Here is a 20,221-nt window from a genome sequence, read left to right as displayed (position 1 = left end):
ACATGGCTGCCTGCTGGCTTCCTCTAGAACTCCTTGTTTGCAGCTGTTTATGACAACTCTGCCTATGCAGAGTGCAGTTTGCCAGTCATTTATGAAACTGAGGCAAATGACAAGTTGTGAAAAATAAGTATTAAAATAGTTTTCTTTCTTTCCTCAATGCTTCTCAAAGTCTGTGGAGTGTTTGGGTTTTTTTTCCTAATTCACTTTTTTTTTTTTTAAATGCCACCAGCTTGAACAATAGGTAGTGCTGAAAACCAGAATGGAAGAAAAAAACCATCCTGAGCTTGCCTTCTCCTCTACAATGAGTCCAAATGCAGCCACTTGCAGGCTGAAACATGTTGGCTGAATGAGTGTGTGGGGAGAGACAGTCAAATAGAACAGCAAAAGGGAGAAGTTTGCAAGGTTCCTACTAACACAGCTGGACTCCCCCCATTTGTATGTGCTGCCTGTGAAATGGAGTTATCCCTAGCTTCATAATCCACCTCAGAACACTGGGTCACCTGCTGATTAACACCTGAGCAGCAGAAGCTGCGAAAGTTAATACTCAAAATATGGACTGTCAAGAGCGGTCTACAAGGGCCTGTAACATCTTCCCATGATAAAAATTCTTTTATGACACTGTTCTCCTTGCAAGTCTTTACAATGTACTAAGTTGTCAACATTGGAAGAAGTCTTAAAAGTTAGGCAAGAGAATTGCCAGCATTGTTTATGCTGCTTTAATAAAACCTCTATTATTTATACATTGCAATACTGGCTTTCTTTGAAAGTCATTAGGATTTGAAGTGGGTTTTTTTGAAGCTGTAAGATGTTTCCTTCACTGCTGCCCTCCCAGGAGATCTGCGTCACTTAAGGAAACTTTAACATTGGAGTTTCCAACCTTCTGAGTGCTTGAGTTGTAAGATAATACACGTATTTCATACACACATATATATGTACATATATATTCTTGTACTGTCCCTGTAGATAACTGTCTTTTAGACTAAATAGAGAAAGGTCAATCTTTGAATGTAATTGATTACATTTTATAACAAAGTGACAGAATCCAAGACGGTAATAACAAGGTGCAGGGAAGAGGGCAAGTAATGGAACTCAAGGGAGGAGATTTTGGGCCCAGAGAGGAAACTGATTTACAGCCATGTTCCATCTGTAGTTATGCATGCAGCACAAGATAAATCCTGGAAACAAATCTTAGCATTACTTTCATCTGCTAAAAAGCTATTTTCCTGCAAGTTTTTGTTTAGTTGGTTTTTTAATCACTATTCCAAAGATGAAAAAAGTAACTTGTGAAGACTAAAAAAAAAAAACCCCAAACAAACAAAAATTATCTTCAGCATCATTCTACTGGTTTCTTTCACTTATTTAGACACAAGTGAGAGATTCATGTGAATATAGCAGTGCTCAGGCTAGCAGACTTACAGAGTGTATGATATCCAGCATGTCATAGGCTTTAGTAGATTCAGTTGGGACAACTGTGTCCAGCTCAGGAACCAAACGGTCACTGCAGACAATAAGTAAGCGTGAGCAACAGTATTTTCAGAGCATATAAACACCAAGCCCAAGAACTTGGATAAACAATTCTATCCCTCTGGGACTTCATGGAAACTGCTTTTCAAATATGAAGGAAAAAGAAACAGGCCTCTTCATCTCAGACAGTTGTAGCTCAAGCCACTAAGCCCACACACTCCAGGACAAAAGCCTGGCCAGTATCTAGATTCCTGACACCTTCCCTTCTATAGGCACCTCTGCTTAGGAAACCATGTCCTGAAAAGTGGGCTGGAACCCCTCTGCTGTGAGGACAGGCTGAGACAGCTAGTGACAGCCTAGAGAAGAGAAAGCTCCAGGCAGACCTTATGATGGTCTTTCGGTACCTAAAAGAGGCCTTTAAGACAACTGGGAACAGACATTTTAGCAGGACCTGTTGTGGCAGGACAAGGGCTGATGGGTTTAAACTAAGATAGGGAAGATTTAGACTAGATCTAAGAAAGAATTTTTGTACAGTGAGGATGGTGAAACACACATGGCCTAGGTTGCCTGGAGAGGTGGTAGGTGCCCCATGCCTGGAAATATTTAAGGTCAGGATGGACAGGGTTCTGAGCAATGTGCTCTAGTTGGGGATGCCCTTGCTGACTGCAGAGGGGGTTGGACTGGAATACCTTTAAAGATCCCTTCCAACCCAAAGCATTCTCTTTCTCCTCTTTGACTAGAGAAGCCAAACAATCCATAGAGAGCATCATACTGGGACGTCCTAATGCTGGACATGGCAGTCTGCAGCGGACACTGGAGGCACATGGAACACTGTTAGGGCACAATTTGGCCATGGGGAAATGGATTTGGTAGCACAAGTGTCAAGTGGCAGAAGCGTCTGCTTAGCCAGCAGCTCCAGTCCCTGCAGCTGGATGGGCAAAATGGTTTCTCCCAATGGCAGAGCAAGGTTTCCTGTCATATGCTTGGATCTACTGCACTTTTGTTTTCACAGTTAAATCCAAAGGCTGGTTAAATGGCTGAGTTTAAAAATCTTTACTGTTACTCTGCTTAACAGGGTTAAAAGCTCATGTGGAGCTTTACATTTAACAGAAATGCTGCCTCCCTTAGTAGCTGACACTATCAGTTAACTCCAGCTTGGATTATATTTGCTTCATTAAGGACCTGCAAATGTTAGCATTCACTGGGTCTCTGAATTAATTCACAGTCCCAGTGAGGGGGTGTCAGTTTTTATGAGTCACCACTGAGAAGACTTCAGGGAGTATTACATTTGTGCTATGCCATAAAAAAACACCAATCTATATTTGTTATAAATGGTGCTTCTGTGGAGCTCTTCCTGAATTACTACTTTAACAATGCTGTGATCTAGTATATTTAAAACAAGACAACACAAGGCTCTAGACACCAATTTAAACCCAAAGGAAGTGATCTGCATTTGTCAAAATCAGACAAAAATTAATAATGCAAGCCCCAGAGCTGTCTCTATGATCCCTCACATACACAGGACTAGGGAGGCACAATTCCTTGCTGAGAGGTTAAGGGATATATCTATAAATAGAATACAATTGACATCAACACTTCAAGGATTTTTTCCACATGATTAATAAGAGTATTGCTTGCAAGTATTTCCATAAAATACCATGAAACCTTAACCTGATGAAAGCAACCAATTTTAACATACTAAACCCCAAAAGCTACAGAAGACTGTAAAACATTTTTTTGTCCATAATGTGCTCCAAGTTCTGTCCACTATCTGTGATACCCCAAAGGATAAGGGAAGTAGAAAAATTAAATTATTGTTCCTATAAATTCACACTGCTGGAAAGTACTGAGGTGTATTATAAAGGCATTACGACCAATAACCACCATCAAAATGAAGACACTACCCAGAACACCACAAGTTTGAAAGTGTCCTTCAAATCTCCACAGATAAAGGACATCTGGAGCTTACAGTAGAGTCACCAAGACCTCAGTAGTTGAGAACTGTGTTTTTTACAGACTCCACTTACCTGGAAGGAACTGCCGCTCACTGTCAAAGCAGCCATCAGAAGCCTGCTTGAGACACTCACACAGATGGCTATTGGTTTTCATTCAATACAAAAGGGAAACTGGACTCGGGCACCAAGAACTGATTATAACCTCCAGAAATTGGTGTGATGGTTTGATGCATACTTCAGAGGAAAATAAATTTGTTCATAGTCACACACTGCACCAAATGCAATGAATGAGACACCCTTCAGATGCAGAGGACATTTCACTGTTAGTCAGCTTGGTAACTACAAAGAACCTTCTGATTCTTTAGAACCCAGGCCACTGTCATCAAAAACTTAAGACACAACTGATGATAGGGCAAGGGGCAAGAGTTTTAAATTAGGGAAGAGTAGATTTAGATTGGATGTGAGGAACAAGTTCTTTGCCACAAAGGTGGTGAAACACTGGAACAGGGTGCCGAGGGAGGTGAGGCACCATCCTTGGAGATACTCAACAACACTCTGAGCAACCTGATCTAGTGGAGGACGTCCCTGCTCATTGCAGGAAGATGAACTTTGGAGATCCTTCCAACCCAAACCATTCTATGATTTCAGCACCAAGATGGACAATTTTAAACACCACAAAGAAGGGGAAAGGAAAAAAAAAAAAAAAGAACAAAGCAGTCATCCCTTCCCCTCCCCAGCTTCTGGACTTTACTGTGAAGACAAAAGCATGTTACATTTAATTCTTATCTGTTACAACTTTCTGTGGTCTGAAAAAGATACAGTAAGAAAGAAATTACTCTAGAAGGATGGGCTTTGACTGGAGCAGTGGTAAGGATCAAGCACATCAGTTCAAAGCAAGAGAAGTCTATTAAGATGTCAGCATGTCCAGATGATTTATTGCCAATCTAAGCATTAAGGCCACACATGGGAGAAATATTGACTATGAAACAGGCAAATTTAAAAAAAAAAAACAAACAGATTTTTCACATGCATAAAAACTAAATTGAGGCTCTTAGTACAAATTATCAAGCACTTAGTATACTGTAATCCTCTAATAATGTATCTGTGACCACATAAAAAACCTAATCTCTTACACATTAGTAGCTACAAGGTAACTGACAGCTTCTCACTAGAAAATAAACTGCCTATTTTAAGATACATTGATTAAAAAAAAGAAAACCAAAACCTGTTGTTTCTGTAACAAAATTAAAACACCACATTCAGGTCTACAGACAGCAATTATCCCACTACAACTTGTTGAATGCTTAGAAGGAACATGATAACCTCAGAGATAATTCTCCATATTTACCAAATAATAGAAGAGATTTGCTTTGGTTTGTCACCATCAAACAAGAAGAGTCTTCCAGTTTAATGAACTCCTAAAGATCAACATCTGGGAAAAAGTTAGGACCATTCTCTAAGAGCAACTGGTCCTAATACCAAACAATGTATTTAAAGCACCAGAGCAGTGATTTGTTAGATTTGATGAAAAAAAAAACCAAAACAAACACCTCCCTGCACAAACTGTTTCAAAGACATGACAAAGAAGAATTTAGAACACTGATAACCTCCCAGCTCATCATGTAAGCAGCACAAGACATACATCACACATCTGTAGAACTGACAGAACCAGTACAGGCACAGCTCCCATTTAGAATGCAGCAACAATCTCTTATGGGTTACCTATAGAAAGAGCTGAACTGGGGGTGCAGCTGGATCTCGAGTCAAAAATGCTTTTACTCCATTGCCATTCTGTCTTTAACGCTACCAGCAAGGCTTTCTACCTGAACAGTGTTGTGCTGGCTCTCTGGCTGTCCCTCTAGCTCCTGGAAAAATTCTCTGATATAATGCCAGACAGTTGCTGGTTTTCCCTTCTCGAAATGACTCAAGTCCTTCATTATGTTGCCAACTGCATAATGAGCCTGACAGGTAAGTACCTAACACATTCAACTTTCTGCTTCCTTTGCTTCCTTGTTTCTTCCCCACCTTTAACCTTAATGAACAGAATTTACACAGGACACCCAACTGACAAAGCAGGCCAAGTTCTCCCCACTTTTGTTCACTCTGAGATCTTCTGCCCAGCTTGCTCTTTTCAAGGGACTGCAACAAGCCATCTGCACAGAGATTACTACCCCCATTCTGCACACAGCCCAAATAACGTTGCTTTCAGAAAATAATAAACAAAAATAACCTAACAGCAAGCATGCCTGTATGTGCACCTGCTTGTTGAAATGTTTCCCAGGCACGAAACACTCATTTATTCACACTCCTGGAGGCAGGGAAGCCATGAAATTGTGTGGTCAGAGATGACAGATCTCAGCCAGTCTCTTCTTACCTGGGATCATGGCATTCACAAACTGGAGCTGGATCCCGGTTGCTAAGAGGTAAATAATTAATGAACTCTCGAAGCTGAAGTAAAGCATCTATATCGTTCTCAAAGGCTCTGTGAGCCACTCCTGGAAACAAAGTTAAGCAGTTATTTTGCAAGCTTCAATTTTCAAGGACATACTAATAAAGATACAAAGAAGTCACAGCAAGATTTTTAAAACCTGAGCTACTAATAAGTGGGAGTTTTAAGCCACCAAATTTGACCAGCTAAAAACATCTAGAAAACATGTGGCTGTGTCAGACTTCCTCCTTCACAAGTCTGGATTCTTGATTTCATATTTGAAATAATGTAAACTGGTTTATCAGCTGTCAGAGACCTAGCTGACACCAGTGCTGCACTTGACTACAAGTTCTTTCACAAAGATTTAAGTAATGTCTGGGGGGGGGGGAGCGGGGGGTTTCATCATCAGTTCACAGAATTTGAGATCCCACAGTCATTTTGGGCCTCAAGAAGATTCATGACTCGACAAGTTATCCCAGAGGGAAAACTGTCACTCAGTTTATAGTTAAGAAGTTTAATCAATCATGTTAATAAGCAAACAAGGGACTATGAAGAATCTTTCAACACATGCAAATTTCTAGACAACAAAAAACCTCACACCACCCCAAAGCCTGCTTTGCTAAGCCCTATCCTCCAACAGTCTTCCCACTTATAAATATTTTGTGGATTTGCTACTTTCTCTTCCAAACCCCAGAACTCTCCCAGACTCGTGTTTCTTCTAATTTGCTTCCCATTACTAAAAAGGAACAGCAAGAGAGCCCTACACAGAGTGAGATTCTGCACTTAAGTAGAGTTTTATCACTTTGACTCAAGTGACACTCAGGAGTATCAAAAGCTGCATTAGATCATCAGCTGTTTAACTGGAACAACTACATCATGCACTCTGAAGAACAATCAGTATGTTGAGTACACTGTGAAGCTCTCACCAGATACAGCAGTGTGCGTTCTTGCACCCCCAAGCTGCTCCTGGGTGACATCTTCATTGGTAACAGACTTAACTACATCCGGGCCAGTGATGAAGAGATAGGATGTATCCTAAGGGAGGGGGAAAAAAACACAAGAACACACAGTAAATGCCAGACTCAGGCTGCAAAAATACCTCAGGAAAAGCCACAGACTCTGCAAACTTTCCTTAGAACCAAGAGAACAGTAGAACACAAGGACCAATCTCTTAAAAATCCTTCATGCATTATATCAAAAGTCCACAAAAAATGCAACTATCCACAAGTTATTTTGGGAAAATTTTTCCTGACTTACTAAAAATAAGATTAATCCAAAGCAGGAGACTATCTCAGGAAAAGGAAAACAACCTCTTCATGTGGGGTCAGTTTGTGTATGTTCAGTGTTAGCAGCAGTAGGTCAAGATATCCTCCACCCTTACCTTCACCATGAACGTGAAATCAGTGAGAGCAGGCGAATACACAGCTCCACCAGCACAAGGACCCATAATGAGGGAGATCTGTGGAACTACCCCAGAACACAGAACATTTCTCTGCAATAGAAAGACATCTAGTTTTACCCAAAAAGTGCATCTTTAAGTCTGTGCATAGCTCCTGCAGGAATTCACAATCACGAAGAGCATAGGACACCTTGCTTTATTTACTGAGAGACAAATATTCAGATATATCTTCATGCAGACAGAAGAATTATTGCTTCTGTTTTGCTTCTTTCTGTTCCCATACATTTGGTTACATAACCATGCAACAGCTGCAAAGGAAAAGGAAAGTGTCGAGAATTGGATGTACCTAAATTTGAATACAGAGGTACATTATCACTCAGAGGCAGAAGGAAGTTTATCTACCAGAGCTGGCTAATAAGTCTTTGAAAAATCAGATTCTTGTACTGCCTTGAGTTTTACACAGTGGTGAATTACTGCTGTCCACCAATGTGGATTCCTAGAGGTGCTGACTGACAGCTGGCTGAAGATGAGCCCCTGTGTGCTCAGGTGGCCAAGAAGACCAGCAGCATCCTGGCCCGGATCAGGAATAGTGTGGCCACCAGGAATAGGGAAGTGATTGTCCCCCTGTACTTAGCACTGGTAAGGCCACACCTTAAGCACTGGTTTCTGTTTTGGGGCCCTCACTACAGGAAAGATACTGAGGTGCCTGAGCAGGTCCAGAGAAGGGCAGTGAAGCTGTTGAAGGGTCTGAAGAACAGGTCTTTTGAGAAACAGCAGAGGGAACTGGGGTTGTTTAGTCTGGAGAAAAGGAGGCTTAGGGGAACCTTTCTTGTTCTCTACAACTACCTGAAAGGAGGTTGGAGCAAAGAGGGGCTTGGTCTCTCCTCTCTAGTAAGAAGTTTTAGGACAAGAGGAAATGGCCTCAAGTTGCACCAGAGGAGGTTCAGGTTTGATATAAGAAAAAACATCTTCACTGAAAGGGTTCTTAAAGACTGGCACAGGGAGGTGGTTGAATACCTATCTCTGGAGATGTTTCAAAGAGGCAGAGATCTGGTGCTGAGGAACACAATTTATCTGCAGATTTGGTAGAATTACATAATGGTCGGATTTGGTGATCTTAAAGAACTTTTCCAACTGAAACAATCCTATGATTCAGTGGGTGGCATGTTGTGCAAAAAAAATTGTTTACATTGCTCGACTGGATTGCAGCTGATTTCTGCAACTTTTCAACCGCATCATCCCAGAATGCACTAATCCAAAAGACCACTACCATCTAACTCATCATCCCACCCATGTACATTCCTACTGAGAGCACACCCATGTTCATGGTCTGTGCACTTACTGGAAAGCAACGTGTTTAGGTGGGCATATAAAATAATGTCATTTAAGTGAAAAAATGATCAGTAGTGTGTGTAGTGGAATTCTTGCATTAGCTACAAAACTGCTGTAGAAACACAGAGCTTTCACCAGTCCAATCAGTGCTGGACATCCCCAAATGGCAAGGTGAATATTGCATTATATGTTGCTCTTCACACAGAAACCTCTGACTTGCAACTTTTTTTCTCCATACTGACCTACCATCTGAACAAAGCAGGTACTTGGTGCTTCTGATCTGAGTTTCTGAAGTTATCTTCACTTGCAATGTTTGATTTACTTTAAGTCCCTGTTTCTGCAGCAGAAATCTTTCACTTTTTATCAAGCCCTATTGAAAACAAATCTGTTGTGTGAGATTCTTAACCTGCCTTTATTTCAGAGGAGACACAAGGGCAGCTGGTGATGCATCACAAGCATCAGTCACCTATCAAAACAGTCTCTGAACTACTGGTTGCCCACCCATCTCAAACAAACGCTCAAGAGAAACATCCCAGCACTCAGGCAAGCTATACTTCAGTGTAAATCAGAAAGATGAGCAGTTGTTTGGGACCTTCTTCCAGTTAAGGAACTTGCCTATTCTTTTGTTCTTATGACAAAGCTCACCATATAGTGCAGCTCCTGCAAAGCTTATTATTGGATCACAGTGCGTTACATGGTTCAGCATTACCCAGGTTTAACACACAGGTAAATGGAACTAAGTAGTAATTTGCCCAAAGCCACGAAGAGAACCAAGAGGACAGTCCAGGTCTCGCAAGCCGTCATATGTGCTGCTTTATCCACCAGATAATCATCTGAAATAAGGTGATGATAAGTTGTATTTGTCAGTAAACTTTCAGGTTAAGTAAAGAAAGACTTTGTCCATCATTGTGGATGCCAAGCTTCCTGGTCATCCAGTAGCCTACTTACCAAAAATATGTCTGCATAGCCTGCCAAGGACTCCACTCCCTCCTGGATACGGGCTCCTCCAGAGTCATTCAGCCCAATCACAGGTGCTCCGACCATAGCAGCTTGATCCATGATCTGATGATGAATGCAAACTCCTCATTATTGATCTAGCTAAGCTAAAATCCAAAAGCAACCAACTCCCCAAACTGCACATCCCCTTGAATAAAATTTATATGTATCAGAATTTGAACCATCTATGTAGTGCTTAGCTTGTCCTTTGTTTGCATTAACTATCACAGTCATTAACTGCTTACTGGGCTGTCATGTTTTGACTCAGACCAAAGGCCAAGAAGAGATACACATTTCATCCCCCTCACAACCTTCAGTATTTATCTGCCTCACTAGCTGTTCTCCTCCATACTCTGCACACACTGCATTATCCAAACTCTCTGATAAGTGACACAATCACAAGAGTTTGGACCAGAGAGGACCAATCTGTCTTTGTTTGCAAGAGCTCTTAACTGCACCTTAAACATTGCCTCATAAATGTGTAATCTGATCTTGAAAGTTTACTGCAGTGGTGACTCTGTAATCTCCCTAAGCAGTACCTTCTAATGCTTGCTTATCCTTCTTAGCAGTTCTTTCAGAAGAATAAACTAAGTCTTTCCTCTGGAAATTCAGAAACATTGCTTCTTTCCTGATACATAGGAGACAGGCTGAGCAATTAAATCCTTCTCTGCCTCTACCTTCATCAACATTCAAGTACCTCAAATCTCCTGCCAGCCTTCGTGTTTTCCTTCATGTTTCTAGGCTAAGCAGCATCACTTTAGTCACACTGCTCTTTCTACATCTAATTTTTGTTAGTGACCATTTTTGTTACTTGCCTTAAGATCAAATACAATACTCTAGCAGAGGCTTAAGTGGGAGGATTAAATTCCTTACATTCCTTACATAAAATATTCCTGATTACTAAATCCCAGTAAAATATTTGCCATTTTTGTAACACTACAGCACTGATACATTGTTAAGATCTGCTTTAGCTCCTAAATAATCTCTGTAAAACTACACATAGCCAGTCATCCCCCATACTGAATGTTAAAGTTAATTTTCTCTGCCTGGTATGAGCCCTTTCAATCATTCTTACAGAATTACATCCTACTTCAGACAATCTTTCAGATTTTTAGAACTTCAGTCCTGTCTGTGCTGGCAGCACCAACCTTAAATCTTATATAGCCTAGAAACACAGTAAGCATGCTCAGTCCAATTCCAATCAAGAGTATCTCAGCAGTACCAGAATTCCAGCCTGAACATGAAGTGATGATGACTCTGTAGCATTAAGTGGCTTTGTTTCTACCTTCAATGATTCCATGTAAACCAGGGGTGCTCCACGCTTTGTTCATGGATGTCCATTCAGAAAATTAAATCTTGCTGTGTCAAACACACAACTTGACTGTTTAAATACAACCCCACGTTTCAAAGGCATCTGTGTGGATTGCAACCACAGGCTATGTCAGACAGGAGTGGTCTTGTTTGCTTATGTGAATGCCACACAAAGCATTATCTTATTAAAAAGTATTACATTATTAAAAATGAGTGGAGCTGACCTTTGTTACTTCTTCCTAGACAGCCTGTCACTCTATCAGGACAGGTTTGTGAAACAATTCCACTACCACTGTTTGCTGTTTTGCAGGGCTTCATACATGGAATAATTTTGCAGCTTTTCCAGACACTGAACTTCTTCCCAAAACACTCATCAATATGCACGTTCAGACACTTGCAAATATGTTCGTGTATTTGAGATCAGACATTTTTACATTTTTTTGCCACACCAGGATTTTCAGGGAACATTTCAGAATTCATTCTCAAAAAACAGTTTTCTTCATCTCATGAACTCAACAACTGTCTTAAAACATGACACCATAGATGCACACACAGGCTTTACAGTGTTCCCCAACGTAAGTGGCCATATAATACTCTCGTAAGAGCCACATGGAATCTCTGCAGCTTCAGAGAAACTATTACAGGCATTTAATGTGGTCTGAAAGACCACAGGCTCCTCTGCAAAAGTAGCAGGCAATTCATAGCCCAGACCCACCTAGCCTGGAGCTCTGCTGCAGGATGCCAAATAGTGCTGCTTCTGCAAGTCCAGGGGAAAAAAAAAATCCCAAATAGGAAATGATTACTACCAAAGCAGGAGATCTCTGAAGAAGTGCAGCTAAGGGAGAGTAACTTCACTTCCATGTTCCATGACATTTCACAGCCCCTTCAGCTACCAATAAGGTTTGCAGGAGCCAAGACATCTCTCTCAGAACAGATTATTCCAAGAATTCAGCCCATTAAGAACAACTAAGATACGTGAGACAGATCCAGAGCCTTCAAACATTAGAGCCTACCACTGACACTAAAGCCAACCAAGAACAGTACCACCTGGGAAAGACACACATTTCTTTCTAGTTCTGCTACCACTTCTCACTGCTTATTTACAAATAAGAGATCAAGAAAACAGCAGAAAGCATCCCGATATTCCAGTACCTTTACATCCCTCCCCAACACAGAGACATTCCAAAGCTCCAATATCAAGACTTGGTGAAACCAAGTAGTTGCTTTCCAGCCCAAAATATTTGTATTGTGTAGTTTTAGAACTCCTCACTGCTGAGGAGACTATGGGAAAACGCAGTTAATTCCATCAGGAGAAAAGGCCTTGCACACCAAAAACCTTGGTTTTGATGCCACAGCAAGAAAATTCAGGAAGTTCTCACCAGCCCATACCATGGAACACTCATGCATGAAAAAGTTCTTGTCCTTCCCACCCCTGGGATTCACACAACAATTTTTCCAGTGATACAATCAGGCAACCGAGAATAAATAGCCAAAAGTGCCTGATAACACCAGTTATGAGTATCAAGGTAACCTCCAAGTTGCAAAACAATCTTCATACTGTTTACTTGTTACATTTGCTTTTTATAAATGTTGCACACTTCCACATAGCACTGTCTATAGGAAAACTTTTCTCCCAGTCATTTCACATTTTTCCAGCAAACAATGGCTAATTATTTTATATTTTTACTTTGCAAATCTTTCCTGCCCTTTGTATCCCAACAGAAAAGGTAGCTTAACATGGAAAAGCTTAGCATTTTCAGGTTGCCACAATACACACCAGAGTCCACTAAGTCAGTCACAAATCACCTTCTCCAAAGTCATTAACACAACAGATTGAAAAAACAACACTGAGAAGTTTTTGTTTTGTTTTCCTCCCTGTGAAATATTACCTTGCAGATCTTCTGGGCGTGAGCTCCAGATAAACTGCCTCCAAATACAGTAAAATCCTAGAGGGGAAACAAAAAATTCAAATCAGGGAAAGAATCATTTCAGTAAAAATTGTAGAAAGTTTCCAGTAAACAGTATAATCCTACAATGCTTATGCTTTGGTATACTGCTCCAGAACAAACTACCTCCCTCAGACCATCCTATAGAGCAATCCTCTTTAATCCAAGGAACAAGATCTTTTACTGCATTTCCCTGTGGATTCCATGTTAAAAATCACAAACTTTTTTTTTTTTTGTCTCATTTGACTTTTTTTTTCCCCTTTACAGAAACATTCTTCCTTTCTACAAACTTTTTACTACTCTTTCATCATCAATACTGAAATAATCTGGAGAAATTTCACTTGGGAAGAAGGTCTCACTGCAAGGGGATGCAGTAAAACACATGTGCAAACAGGCCAAAATAAACTGAAAATATGTCACTATTCCACACTCCTGATTTATGCTCCAAGAGTTGATTATGGTTTTATGGGTGCTGCAGGGACTGTCAGCTAAAAGTGACTATTGATGCTGCACCCAGGCCTGAACAGCACTAGATCCTGAGATTGATCCAGAAGAAGAAGGGTATATTGACACCTACTGGCAACAACAGAGCCCGGAGCCAACTTCTGGTGAGTTTCTCTGATGCATTCCCAACAAACATTCCTTTCCAAGGAGCCCTAAAAACCCTCGACAGAGAACAGCACAACTATGACTAGCAGCTGAACCAAAAAGGAAGGAGGATCTCAGGTGGCAGCTCAGTTTAGAAGGGAAAAAGGTCTTTAATTACAAATATTTTTTTTAAAAGAGAGGTGTATCATGAAGGGGCATATTTAAATAGTTTTAATATAAAAACTGTCCTCTATTTGCACTCTTCTAAAATTAAGGATTGTGTTTGGTACCTATCTTACATTTCTGCCCACAATAGCTGTGACCTTTCCTTGGAAGAATCGCATATCCTAGACAAGAAAAACAGGGTGCATGACTTGCTACAAGGTCATACAGCAACAATCATTTTGGCTAAGATAGGAAAGTGAACAAAGGCTACTTTTTGGCCCAGAACAGAGAAGCAATCACTGATGATGTGAAAGAAAGCTTTTCTTTCACAGTGTGAAGACTAACAGAGATAAATCTCCACCTATGGTGTTTCATTTAAAATATTTTTATTTAACATAAAAAGTATATTTTAGCTATATATTTATATGCTACCACAATCCCTTTAACTAATCAGAGAGTTCAAACTTGAGAAACAATCCAAGATTGCTCAAGTACCCTCTGTCATGAATTCCACTCATTGGAATTCCAGTTGACACCTCCAGCAAACAGCCCCCGTTCTGCAGCTTGCAACCCAAAGACGGTTCTCAGAGCTCACAAAGCCCTCCAGTGACACTTGCAGGTCTCCACACACTCGTAGGGGTCCATCCACACATCTTTAACTGCAGGGACAGAGTCAAAGCTTGCAGCTGCTTTAAACATATAGTGCCCAGTGCCATCTCCATTAATTTGCCTCTTGGTTATCAAAAACATGGTTTTGGAGGCCTCTTCTTTCCTCTCAGCATATCAATATCCAATGATACTACACTGACTAATCAGAGTTTGTTTTTTCAAAATATTCCCACTGGTTCTTTACTCTTTTCACCTCACTCTTGTCACAACTGCATCTATCAACCAACAGTTTGGAGAAATACTTCTTTGTTTCTTGTCTGAACATCCCTTGCTTCCTCCCATAGGAAGTCTGTCTTGTGCTTACTGGTAGAAGGTAAATAGATGCATTACTAACATGGTCACACTGAACTATTTTGGATTTCTTTCAAAGCGTTAAGTTCAGGCCATTTAAAAACCAACAGGCAAACACGTACCTGACTGAAAACATAAGCCAGTCTTCCATTAATCCGTCCACGACCAGTCACCACACTGTCTCCAGGATACTGCATTAAAACACCAAATAAATTAATTAAAAATAATAATTAAAAATTCAAAGCAGCAATGATGTCCACTAAAAACCCACAGACTTATACTGGGTACTAAATCAAAGGAAAGACTGATTCTGTGAGAGGACTGTCTTTCATGTTTGCACTGGGGGCTCCACAAAGAATTCTCCAAGCCCTGGAAAGGAAAACTAGAGGTAACATTACATAGTAGTTGTGTATTATAAAGACTAGTGAATTTTGTACTTTCCCTTGAAATTTTCAGCCCATCTGAAGTTAAGGCAATTCAGATTCTTAGAGACAGGATGTACCTTTTATTAGGACCACTTGGATGTTTTTGAAAGAACAGACACAGCACACAAACCTTTCTTGAGGATTTTATATGGGGGGGAATACAACCCTGAAAAAGTCAAAAAACATAATTACAGTCACCCCAAATACTTCAAATTGACCTATCTCATTTTTCACCCTCTAAATAAGGGAAGAAGAAGCTGGAAGAGGAAATAGAGGCCACAAATCCTTAAATCTGCTTATCTGCATTGTCTCCCTTTTTAATAAAGGAAAATAATGTAAGTCTTTCAGGACAGCAGTAGAAGAGGAAATTTACTGGGCTGTAACAAAGGAATTCCAAGTGTTTAAATGCTTTTTGCTGCTTGGCATGAAGAAAAGATTATATTGTGCAGGGCCCACTCTAAGGGCCATTTACACTCAAGGTGATCTGTTCTCAGTAAGGTCAAAGCAGTCCAGGGACTATTCTCAGGCTGCAACGACAGCAGTGCTACCAACTCCTGGTTCCTGGCACACAGAGCAGCAGGAAACACATCTGTAGTTCCAGCTGCTGTCTTATGCTGGAGTCTTAAAATCCCAAGCAGCAGAGTAGCCCAGATGTGAGTGCAAGTCCTACCCTACATTCAGAAGGTTCAAGGAACTCAGAGAAGTTCTTGCTAAACTAATATTCCAGCTCACTGGACACAGTTAGGTCATCTGTTGCAAAACTGTGCTCTGTAAACACAATCTGCAGCTCACTGAAAGGTGAAATCTGAAGGGCAAGGGGAAAATTAACCCTCCTGTCACTCTCAGGACTTTGCTGCTCCTCCCATCCTCAGAAACTGCAACTTGTATCAGCACTGTGGGGTGCAGCATCGAGTAAAATGACAGGCAACATAGCAGTTATTTCAATTTGTTAAGAAACAGAGTAAAAATTACTTAGAGAAGATGTTTACTCCCACACATATTGAGAGGGTAGACCTAGCACCAACTCTTGTCAATCTGCTGGCTACTAAAATGAAAACACATCTGTGACCTTTGCTGGTTCCCAATCCACAGCTGCTCATGGTGGAAGCCTGCTGATCCCCCTGACCCACATAATGCAGCCCTGCAACCTGAAGGACTGAAAAAAACAGTTAAACAACCGCATAAACAGAAGCTGTATGAAGCATAAAGCAGTGGCAGACACAGAGCAGCTGCTCAGCACACCCCAAAACAGAATGCTCCACAGTAAAGAGTCTTCTGCTACAGGTGATTCACACTGAACAGGCACATCAGCACCAGCCACCTATACATCCCAGCATCTTTATTGGTCCTTTCTGCATTAAATTGCAACAAAATACTTTTTGCCATGTAGCAATTTATCAAACCTCAGTGTTATCACAGAAACTTCTGGGGAGCTATAGATTTTCCCTCTAACATGAGGAACCTCATGCACCAGCTTGGTTTAGGATACCTATTTGAAAACTGTGCAAGCAAGCAGATTGCAACTTGTCAGCAGACCAGGATGAACGCTTCAATTTCCAAGCTTATCAGATTTTAAGGCCCTAAAGGATTTCATGACTCTATAGTCTGGCAGGCATACATACATATGGATCAGAGATATTTCATATTGTAACTCTAATGCTACCTGTGGGGAAGCAGAATTATCCCTACAAATACCTGTACTTGTTCCTTGTATCTGACTTTACTAACAAAGTTGTAACTACAAAGCTCTGCAGTCTCCTCTGTGATTTAAACTACAAATCTAAAACAACACCTGGGGAGGTATTTTAATCAAACAGATAACCTTATAAAAAAGGTGTCAAGTTTAGACAATGGAAAAGTAAATCCTACAAACTATTAAATGGAAATGGCAAGCAATAAAAGGAAATTCGCAAAACAAAATGAAAACAAAAGACACCACATGTGAAGGTAAGAGCCTCTAACAAGCTGGCTGGCTAAACAGCAGAGGACAGAGGAAAAAAAAAATTTTAGGAAATAAAACTACCTTATTCTTACTAGAGTCCATCCCAAAGTCAGAACACCTGTGTTCCACAAACATGTCATATTCATCAAAACTGTCAGCGTCCAAGAGCAGCAGAATTCGTTCCCTTGCTGTCAGCTTTCCCTGAAACAAAGGAAGCAGCAATTTACATAGCCATCAGGTGGTTCTGGCTCTGTTTGGTGACCACCAGCAAATGCATTTTAATCAAACATAGCCTGACTTGATCTGCTACAGTTGGCCCATTAAGCAACTGCATTTCCCCAAAGCTGGAAACAGTCTATACAGAGATTATCCTCCTTAAAAATAAACATAATGAAAACCAGACTTTGAAACAGCAGCTGACTCTTGGAACAGCCCTACCAGAAGATGAAGGAAACATTCTCAGAGTCCTTTTGACAAGATATAACAGCATCATGGCTATTTTTGCCTACACATTTAAATGTCACTATCAAGGCCTTTGTTCTATTCTTAACCATGGAACCCTTCCACAGCTAAGGCAGTCCTTACCAACAGTTCAAGGCTCAATTGACCATGCTCAATACTTGCAGCAAATGAGAGGAAAAAGGGAAATACAACAGCCTCAAGGAACGTTCTGACAACATCTTTTTGTTCTTTTTTACTGTTGGATACTGGCATAGGCAAAAGTGGAGCAAGGGCCAAGAATGTAACCAACTGACAGCTATACCTGTCCCTCGCTCAGTATTAATGATGCCATGCAGTAATAAATGCAAAGTTCTTTCTATTCATTAACCTTCCAAACAAATTTGTTACTTCCAAAGCAGACAAGTGTCGGTTTACAAAGCTCAGGGCACCTGGGTTGTCTTCTTTAGGGGATGGAGTGAGCCTACCACAACATGACACCTTGGCTTCTCTACAAAACTTCTGACCACAGGTCCAGAAGTTCACAAAAATCAACAAATGCAGGAAAGACTAATGTAAGCCATAGATCCCGTTTGTGAAAAAGATGACACAGGATGTTGGAGACCTTAGATATGCAGACACACTTGTGTAATTCGTATGTCATTGTCCAAAATGTAACTCAGTGAGTCTCTACAACTCTTTTCAGATGTTGTAGAACTACAGGAGGGAAAACACTCACAGGCAAACTGATCATTCATGTAGTCTTCAATTGAGTATCACTATCTCCTTGATGCCCACAAACCATGATGGTACCAAGTTCTTGTTCTAATGGCAAAAAAAACATCCCGGAAAAAAACAATAAACAGAAACTATTTTGCCACACCCCTCAGCATTACAGCACCACAGAATGGTGGGGGTTGGAAGGAACCTCCAGAGATCATCTAGTCCACGCCCCCCCCCACTAAAGCGGCTTCACCTACAGGAGACTGCACAGGAACTCAAAGTCCAGGCAGGCTTTGAAAATCTCCAGAGGAGATTCTACCACCTTTCTGAGCAGTGTGTTCCAGTGCTCCAGCACCTCCAAAGATTTTGCATATGCATAAGTGAAACCTCCCATGTTCTAGTTTGTGTCCATTGCCCGTTGTCCTATCACTGGGTACTACTGAAAAAAGCCTGGCCCCATCCTCTTGACCTCTATCCTTTAGCTACTGATCAGCATTGAGCAGATCCCCTCTCAGTCTGCTCTTCTCATGGCTAAGTAGCCCCAAGACTCTCAGCCTCTCCTTATCAGAGAGATGCTGCAGTTCCCTCAGCATCTTTGTGGCCCTCCATTGGAGTCTCTCCAGTAAATTCCATGTCCCTTTTGAACTGGAGAGCCCAGAACTGGACACAATACTCCAGATGTGGCCTCACCAGGACAGAGTAGAGCAGGAGGAGAACCTCCTTCAAGCTGCTGGCCACCTTCTTTTTAATCACCACAGGATGTCATTGGCCTTCTTGCCTAAATTCTGAACAAAAGACTAAACATCCACCTGCTGCCATCCTTCCCATCTTTTCCCCTGCCTTATTTCCACTCTTCTTTGCTCTCATCTCTTGGAAGATCAGCTTAGAACTGCAACAGCACCATAACAAATGAAGTTGCGCTGGATGCCTCCAGGCCCACAAAAGTGCTAAGCAACCTCGACCTTACCATCACACGATAGGCGACAGCTCCAATTTCTGTCAATGCTACCCCTTGCATACACGGCATTACAGCCACTCTTGGCGACAGAACTGAGGTACATTCATTCTTCTTTTTCCGCCTGGCTGATGACAGTCTATAACCTCTTTTCAGTAAAGCTCCTCGGCAAAGGGCCTCTACAAGTGCAGCGTGGAGCCACCCGGGCCCGGGGTTTCCAGCACTCCCGGGACTGCCGCCGGTGATGGCTGAAGGCCATCCGAACCGTGCCCACGGACCACTCCCTGCCTCCCCACAGCCCGGAGGCCGCTGTGACTACTTCTCGCCTCCCCACCGCGCCTGTCGCCAAATGGAGTCGCCCCGTTAACGAGCCTGGCGGCGAGCTGAACCCCCACCGTGAGGGCAGCGGGAAGACGGGGACTTTTCTTCCCGCGGCTCACCCGCTTGTGCTGGGCGTCGATGCGGGCCTGGCCGCCACCGAGCAACGCGGCTCGGCGCTTCTCCTCGATGCGCTCGGGCACGGAGGGCGTAGGGCTCCCCGAGGCGGCCCGACACGGGGACAGCCGGGACAGCCGCACCACCCGCTGCACCAGGCGCAGCGCCGCCATGTTGTAAGCCAGCCGGCGGCAGCAGCGCCTGCGCGCAGCCGATGGGAGGCCTTGGCCCGGAGCCAGGCGGCAAGTACTGCCGGCCGCGCTGGGTTGGAGGGGGACCGCGGCAGAGCTCACACAAGTGACAGGCAGCCGGCGGAGGCTTAGGTCACGGTAAAGATGTCGTTCGCCGAGTGGGAGGGCCGCGAAAGGGGAGCAGCGGCAGCTGCCTGGGCGCTCCCTTCCTCGGCTTGCAGGGAACGGCCGCCCCGTCCTCGCGCCGTGCGCACAGGGAGGCTCCTGCCTGCCCGGAAGCCCGCGATTTCCCGGCTTTTGTCTGCCTAGGGAAGCTTTGCGCCTGGCCATCGTGACTAGGCATCGGCTCCTTCCCGCTTCCTCTTTGTGGAGATACTGGGTTTGCTTGGGTAAAGCCACGGGCACTTCGGAAGCATTGCAGAAGTGCAAACGGCAGGCAAAAGTGTTTAACTCTCCAGATTAGCTGCCCTCTCTACTGAGTGCTAGGAACTATTTGTTATAAAAACACTCTCTATGATGTACAGGCACAGGTTCTCTGTCTCCTCCTATTAGCAGGCAATCTGGCTCT

The 20,221-nt window shown here is 42.3% G+C and overlaps 1 protein-coding gene across 1 annotated transcript in view; it reads right to left on the bottom strand.

The window, feature by feature from the left end:
• Positions 1 to 19,635, bottom strand: part of PCCB (propionyl-CoA carboxylase subunit beta) — a 28,472-nt gene extending 8,837 nt beyond the window's left edge. Inside the window, exons 1-9 of the mRNA XM_054385804.1 lie at positions 19,468 to 19,635; positions 16,993 to 17,112; positions 14,667 to 14,735; positions 12,775 to 12,831; positions 9,527 to 9,640; positions 7,229 to 7,339; positions 6,774 to 6,882; positions 5,794 to 5,914; positions 1,417 to 1,498 (exon numbers count right to left, since the gene is read on the bottom strand). Coding sequence (XP_054241779.1) covers positions 1,417 to 1,498; positions 5,794 to 5,914; positions 6,774 to 6,882; positions 7,229 to 7,339; positions 9,527 to 9,640; positions 12,775 to 12,831; positions 14,667 to 14,735; positions 16,993 to 17,112; positions 19,468 to 19,635 — 951 coding nt within the window. The remainder of the gene's footprint in view (positions 1 to 1,416; positions 1,499 to 5,793; positions 5,915 to 6,773; positions 6,883 to 7,228; positions 7,340 to 9,526; positions 9,641 to 12,774; positions 12,832 to 14,666; positions 14,736 to 16,992; positions 17,113 to 19,467) is intronic.
• Between the last annotated feature and the right edge of the window lie 586 nt (positions 19,636 to 20,221).

The sequence above is a fragment of the Indicator indicator genome, chromosome 13, assembly GCF_027791375.1.
Source record: "Indicator indicator isolate 239-I01 chromosome 13, UM_Iind_1.1, whole genome shotgun sequence".
Classification (NCBI taxonomy): domain Eukaryota; kingdom Metazoa; phylum Chordata; class Aves; order Piciformes; family Indicatoridae; genus Indicator; species Indicator indicator.
This window is presented reverse-complemented; position numbering and strand designations above follow the sequence as displayed.